This window comes from Oncorhynchus masou, unplaced genomic scaffold (assembly GCF_036934945.1).
Source record: "Oncorhynchus masou masou isolate Uvic2021 unplaced genomic scaffold, UVic_Omas_1.1 unplaced_scaffold_840, whole genome shotgun sequence".
Taxonomy (NCBI): Eukaryota; Metazoa; Chordata; class Actinopteri; order Salmoniformes; family Salmonidae; genus Oncorhynchus; species Oncorhynchus masou.
In genome coordinates this window covers 113704-120000 of record NW_027014864.1, presented here as the reverse complement: position 1 = coordinate 120000, position 6297 = coordinate 113704, and the positions used below count along the sequence as shown (strand labels likewise).

Genomic DNA, 6297 nt, shown 5'->3' with positions numbered 1-6297 from the left:
GTGTGTGTTCGTGTGTGTGTGTGTGTGTGTGTGTGTGTGTGTGTGTGTTCGTGTGTGTGTGTGTGTGTGCGTGCATGCGTGTGTGTGTGTGGTTAGATAATATCAGTCATCAGAACTGTTTTCTTAATGTCAGTTTATTCTCTTGTAGAACTTACAGATCTTGCGTCAACTGCAAGAAACAACTCTTTATATTCCAAGAGAAAAGCATTTTTTATATAAGAAATAATAAATATTAATTAACAAAATAGATTCCTTTTGATTCATGAAAAATAAATACTCTTTTGACAATGATAAATAACTTAAATAGATTAAATAACTTAATAATAAATTAAATAAATTAAAAATAGATTAAATAACTTAACAATATAAATAGAGTTTTGTGGCTCGGGGGGGGGGGGTACCCCTAGGTACAGATCTAGGATCAGCTCCCTCCCCCAATCCTAACCTTCACTGTTAGAGGGGGAAATGCTAAACTGACCCAAGGTCAGCTTCCAGGTGTATCTTCACCCTACAGCTAGCCTTCACAGTAGACACGATTGGTCATCTACATGATGTGTGATTTGAGCCTCTGGGCTTGCCGTCTCTTCCTGCGGTTGTCCTTCTTTAGATGGAACTTCAGGGCCAGTTTGGAGGCTTTCTCGTAGATGGTAATGAACTCGGACAGAGCCTTCCCCTGGACTGTGGTGTCACTGGTCTGAGACAGAAGATACAGGCATTAACTATCAGGTAATTAGTTCATCAGGTGTCATGATTGATGGTGTCTATACAGTAGACTATACTACAGTCATGCTGATGGTGTCTCTATACAGTAGACTATACTACAGCCATGATTCACCAATTTGTAAGTCGCTCTGGATAAGAGCGTCTGCTAAATGACTTAAATGTAATGTAAATGTCATGATGGTGTCTCTATACAGTAGACTATACTACAGCCATGATGGTGTCTATACAGTAGACTATACTACAGTCATGATGGTGCCTATACAGTAGACTATACTACAGACATGATGATGGTGTCTCTATACAGTAGACTATACTACAGTCATGATGATGGTGTCTATACAGTAGACTATACTACCGTCATGATGATGGTGTCTCTACAGTAGACTATACTACAGGCATGATGATGGTGTCTATACAGTAGACTATACTACAGTCATGATGGTGCCTATACAGTAGACTATACTACAGCCATGATGATGGTGTCTCTATACAGTAGACTATACTACCGTCATGGTGATGGTGTCTATACAGTAGACTATACTACAGACATGATGGTGTCTATAGACTATACTACAGCCATGATGGTGTCTATACAGTAGACTATACTACAGCCATGATGGTGTCTATACAGTAGACTATACTACCGTCATGGTGATGGTGTCTATACAGTAGACTATACTACAGACATGATGGTGTCTATAGACTATACTACAGCCATGATGGTGTCTCTATACAGTAGACTATACTACAGCCATGATGGTGTCTATACAGTAGACTATACTACAGACATGATGATGGTGTCTCTATACAGTAGACTATACTACAGACATGATGATGGTGCCTATACAGTAGACTATACTACAGACATGATGGTGTCTATACAGTAGACTATACTACCGTCATGGTGATGGTGTCTATACAGTAGACTATACTACAGCCATGATGATGGTGTCTCTACAGTAGACTATACTACAGACATGATGATGGTGCCTATACAGTAGACTACACTACCGTCATGGTGATGGTGTCTATACAGTAGACTATACTACAGGCATGATGGTGTCTCTATACAGTAGACAATACTACAGTCATGATGGTGTCTATACAGTAGACTATACTACAGTCATGATGGTGTCTATACAGTAGACTATACTACAGCCATGATGGTGTCTATACAGTAGACTATACTACAGACATGATGGTGTCTATACAGTAGACTAAACTACCGTCATGATGGTGTCTATACAGTAGACTATACTACAGACATGATGGTGTCTATACAGTATACTATACTACAGACATGATGGTGTCTATACAGTAGACTAAACTACCGTCATGATGGTGTCTATACAGTAGACTATACTACAGTCATGATGGTGTCTATACAGTAGACTATACTACAGCCATGATGGTGTCTATACAGTAGACTATACTACAGACATGATGGTGTCTATACAGTAGACTATACTACAGCCATGATGGTGTCTATACAGTAGACTATACTACAGACATGATGGTGTCTATACAGTAGACTAAACTACCGTCATGATGGTGTCTATACAGTAGACTATACTACAGTCATGATGGTGTCTATACAGTAGACTATACTACAGCCATGATGGTGTCTATACAGTAGACTATACTACAGACATGATGGTGTCTATACAGTAGACTAAACTACCGTCATGATGGTGTCTATACAGTAGACTATACTACAGACATGATGGTGTCTATACAGTATACTATACTACAGACATGATGGTGTCTATACAGTAGACTAAACTACCGTCATGGTGGTGTCTATACAGTAGACTATACTACAGTCATGATGGTGACTATACAGTAGACTATACTACAGTCATGATGATGGTGTCTCTATACAGTAGACTATACTACAGACATGATGATGGTGTCTCTATACAGTAGACTATACTACAGACATGATGGTGTCTATAGACTATACTACAGCCATGATGATGGTGTCTATACAGTAGACTACATTACAGTCATGATGGTGTCTATACAGTAGACTATACTACAGCCATGATGGTGTCTATACAGTAGACTACACTACAGTCATGATGGTGCCTATACAGTAGACTATACTACAGCCATGATGATGGTGTCTCTATACAGTAGACTATACTACAGTCATGATGATGGTGTCTATACAGTAGACTATACTACAGCCATGATGATGGTGTCTCTATACAGTAGACTATACTACAGACATGATGATGGTGTCTATACAGTAGACTATACTACAGTCATGATGGTGTCTCTATACAGTAGACTATACTACAGTCATGATGATGGTGTCTATACAGTAGACTATACTACAGTCATGATGATGGTGTCTCTATACAGTAGACTATACTACAGCCATGATGGTGTCTATACAGTAGACTATACTACAGTCATGATGATGGTGTCTCTATACAGTAGACTATACTACAGCCATGATGGTGTCTATACAGTAGAATATACTACAGTCATGATGGTGTCTATACAGTAGACTATACTACAGCCATGATGGTGTCTATACAGTAGACTATACTACAGCCATGATGGTGTCTATACAGTAAACTATACTACAGCCATGATGATGGTGTCTATACAGTAGACTATACTACAGCCATGATGGTGTCTATACAGTAGACTATACTACAGTCATGATGGTGTCTATACAGTAGACTATACTACAGCCATGGTGATGGTGTCTATACAGTAGACTATACTACAGTCATGATGATGGTGTCTATACAGTAGACTATACTACAGCCATGATGGTGTCTATACAGTAGACTATACTACAGTCATGATGGTGTCTATACAGTAGAATATACTACAGACATGATGATGGTGTCTCTATACAGTAGACTATACTGCAGCCATGATGGTGTCTATACAGTAGACTATACTACAGTCATGATGATGGTGTCTCTATACAGTAGACTATACTACAGTCATGATGGTGTCTATACAGTAGAATATACTACAGACATGATGATGGTGTCTCTATACAGTAGACTATACTACAGCCATGATGGTGTCTATACAGTAGACTATACTACAGTCATGATGGTGTCTATACAGTAGAATATACTACAGACATGATGATGGTGTCTCTATACAGTAGACTATACTGCAGCCATGATGGTGTCTATACAGTAGACTATACTACAGTCATGATGATGGTGTCTATACAGTAGACTATACGACAGTCATGATGATGGTGTCTCTATACAGTAGACTATACTACAGTCATGATGGTGTCTACACAGTAGACTATACTACAGGCATGATGGTGTCTATACAGTAGACTATACTACAGTCATGATGATGGTGTCTATACAGTAGACTATACTACAGTCATGATGATGGTGTCTATACAGTAGACTATACTACAGTCATGATGGTGTCTACACAGTAGACTATACTACAGGCATGATGGTGTCTATACAGTAGACTATACTACAGCCATGATGGTGTCTATACAGTAGACTATACTACAGTCATGATGATGGTTGCCAGAAAAGCTGCTGATTTAAATGTTGCATAGTCTATAGGATGTATCATTAAAAATATATATATATATATTGATGCATAAGTGCATGTCATTGTGCTATGTGACTTCATCTGCTAAAATATTAAGCGATGAACATTTGAATGTAGACTATACCAGATCTGTGTTCTACTTCATGGAGGGAAGCTCACCTCGATGGCCCACAGGTTCTGCAGGTGTGTCCTCAGCTCAGGTATCTTCCCCAGGAAATAGTGTTTCTGGAGATCCTGAATTTTCCCCTTGACATATTTCAGACTCTCAATCATTTCCTGGTCCTCCGTCTGGTTCAGCATCTGGCTGAAGATACTCAGATACACGTCCAGAACCACACTCATCAACACCCTCCGCTCACTGTCCTGAGGGAGAGAAAGAGAGAGAGGGAGAGAGAGAGAGAGAGAGAGAGAGAGAGAGAGAGAGAGAGAGAGAGAGAGAGAGAGGGAGAGAGAGAGAGGGAGAGAGAGAGAGAAAGAGAGAGGGAGAGAGAGAGAGAGAGAGAGATAAGGAGAGAGAGAGAGGGAGAGAGAGCGAGGGAGAGAGAGCGAGAGAGAGAGAGGGAGAGAGAGGGAGAGGGAGAGAGAGAGAGAAAATACTTAATAAAATACAATCTTGAAACTTAGTTTTGTCTCCAGCCTAGCCCAAGGGTAAGCAGTAGTTTCACATTGGTGATATTAGCCTGAAGGGGATAACAATGTGTAGCATTATATGTTACCTCAAACGTGTCCTTGGGGAAAACAGGGTTTCCGTTGAACAGCTGGTTCTTGGAGATCTTCTGAAAGAACAAGACATGATGACAATCAGTTGTTTTTCTCCTTCAACTTGCTGCAGTTTATTGCATATAGTGGACTCTTCTCCCCCTAATCACAAGTATAGTGTCTGTCAGACCTGGGCTAAATAGGTGAAATAACTTAAAATACATCATTTAGTTTGTCACGTACAATGGCAACAATGGAGTAGTCCCAAAAGTGCAAACTCCAAGCTACGTCTAAGCTAAAGCTCACCTCAGATGGAAGTGTTTGAGCCAGGTCTGGTGTCTATGGGCCTACCTGGAAATGCACTGTTATGATAATGTCATCATTTTCAGTTTCATTTCAGTCTCACTGACAAGTATTTCCTGCTTGGGCAGGAAGTGTGGAACTCCTCTTGGTTTTAGTCAAAATTTTTATTTCTAACTCATCAACATCCAATGTTCTCCCTGTTCTGTCCTACTGTTGGCCTCCCATTAGGAAGGAGATCTCCCTGTTCTGTCCTACTGTTGGCCTCCCATTAGGAAGGAGATCTCCCTGTTATGTCCTACTGTCTGTCTGTCTGTCTGTCTGTCTGTCTGTCTGTCTGTCTGTCTGTCTGTCTGTCAGGAGAAACCCCTGTTTCCCCAGTTAATAATGTATATGATACTTACATAGTGGACTTTCAGTTTGTCTACGTTGCTCTTCATGTTAATTGATGTGTACTGAGCAGCATGACTCCATCCTAAAGTCACCCAGCCCATCAAGCAGAAACACATCACAGCCCTTGATAACACATCCATGGCCCTCAACGTCACGCTGAAGTTCCCTCAAAGCTCAATAGTCCTCAATCTGTGTACGATAACTTCAGCCAAAGGCCTTGACTTGAGTTGACTTAACGAGACCACCTTGTAGCTGAGACGACCCAAGTCTTGTTCTTCTCTGTCTGTCTGACTGATGCTGAGGCTAAGACAGACAAGTATTTATATAGTTGAGGCAGAGGCAGAAACGATAGAGGTGTGAAGTTGTGGGTTCTCTGACTGAGCGAAGTTTCCTTTAAATCAAACACCAACACACGGCCGCTCAATAACACCTTATTTTAGCAGCAGAGCTAAAGGGGTCTTGGGTTGGAATCCCTAGGAAACAGGTAGTTTTGACACATTCTGGGGAAGTTCTTTGGTGATGTGGGTATGATGAGGGGGAAGAGGAAGAGAATCAGGAGAAGGTATGTGGGGAGGGGGATGTCTGGGTTGATGTCATCTTAGAATGAACAGATGAAGACCTTGT

At 40.7% G+C, this 6297-nt stretch overlaps 1 protein-coding gene across 1 annotated transcript; it reads right to left on the bottom strand.

The window, feature by feature from the left end:
* Window positions 1-123: 123 nt before the first annotated feature.
* LOC135537766 (interferon gamma 1-like) lies at window positions 124-5945 on the bottom strand. The gene is made up of 4 exons (XM_064963779.1): window positions 5685-5945; window positions 4998-5057; window positions 4441-4644; window positions 124-694 (listed from the first exon to the last, which is right to left on the bottom strand). The coding sequence occupies exons 1-4, from the start codon at window positions 5811-5813 to the stop codon at window positions 545-547; spliced, it is 543 nt and encodes a 180-aa protein (XP_064819851.1). The 5' UTR covers window positions 5814-5945; the 3' UTR covers window positions 124-544.
* Window positions 5946-6297: the final 352 nt, after the last annotated feature.